The sequence below is a fragment of the Chrysochloris asiatica genome, unplaced genomic scaffold, assembly GCF_000296735.1.
Source record: "Chrysochloris asiatica unplaced genomic scaffold, ChrAsi1.0 scaffold00181, whole genome shotgun sequence".
NCBI lineage: Eukaryota > Metazoa > Chordata > Mammalia > Afrosoricida > Chrysochloridae > Chrysochloris > Chrysochloris asiatica.
Genome location: NW_006408699.1, coordinates 6123275 through 6124333, shown reverse-complemented (window position 1 = coordinate 6124333; position 1059 = coordinate 6123275). Strand labels below are relative to the sequence as shown.

General features: G+C 46.1%; 1 protein-coding gene across 1 annotated transcript in view; it reads right to left on the bottom strand.

The window, feature by feature from the left end:
• Positions 1–233: 233 nt before the first annotated feature.
• The window catches only part of CYTIP (cytohesin 1 interacting protein), a 49986-nt gene continuing 49160 nt past the window's right edge, over positions 234–1059 (bottom strand). Inside the window, exon 8 of the mRNA XM_006872048.1 lies at positions 234–700. Within this exon, the coding sequence (XP_006872110.1) occupies positions 234–700 (467 nt within the window). The remainder of the gene's footprint in view (positions 701–1059) is intronic.

Genomic DNA, 1059 nt, shown 5'->3' with positions numbered 1-1059 from the left:
TTTGAACCGCAAAGTAAGCAGTTTAAGTTCACCAGCCGCTCCTCAGAAACCCTATACTGGGGTCGCTATGGGTCGGAACCGACTCGAAGGCACTTAACAGCAACAACAACGTTGCTGCAAAAGGGGATGTCAGTTTCTCAATCTGTGCTTTCCTAATAAACTTGGTGGCGTTGATTTAGACGAATCTAGAGATATTTCTGAAATAAGCTAATACAATAGAACGTCACAAGTAGTCAAAAGCGACTCTCTTCCTCTTCCACGGCGCGGTGAAGGCCAGGGATGAATTTCAAGAGTTGTTTCCGCACACTCCCCTTTCTGCTTTTACGGGGAAGGGTACCAAACACGCTTGAGAAGTTGCCCTCACAGGAGGGAGACATGGATCCACTGCTGGCGGTGCTGATGCTCCGGTTCCTCCTCCAGGAAGACTTCCTTAGGAAATCGTCCCCATCCTTGAGGACAAAACACTCATCATCTGTGCTTGTCTGCCGACTGAAGGCCCCCCTGCTAGAGTCCTCAGACATGCACGTCTGATAGCCGTCCTCGCTGTCCATGGTCACGGAGCTCAGCCAGCTCTTGCAACTGCTCTCACTGGATAATCTATTGTGGTCCACTAGGACCGCGCCAGGCCCAAGCAGTGCTTCAAACAAAGAGGATTCATCTATGTCTGTGTTTTCCAAACTTGGGCAGTTAGCTGCATCACCTAGAATTCAGAAAACAAAGAAGTCTACTGTGGAATAGATCTACAAATAATTGCACCTAGAAATAAGCACAGCAGAATTTACACCAAATTATACTAAAAAAAAAAAAGTAGAAAGAAATACACCAAACTTTCTCTTAGAAAGGCACAAGGAAAAGTATGGCTGAATAATACCTTTCACTGAACTTTTATTTAAATAACTGTTTATGACATCAAGTTGTCCCAAACTGTTTTTCACGCTCATAGCTTCCATATAAGGGGGTTCTATGGTTACGAATCGGGCTGCGAACCTTAAGGCCAGCAGTTCGAAACTACCAGCCGCTCCGCGGGAGAAAGATGAGGCGTTCTGCTCCCGTAAAGAT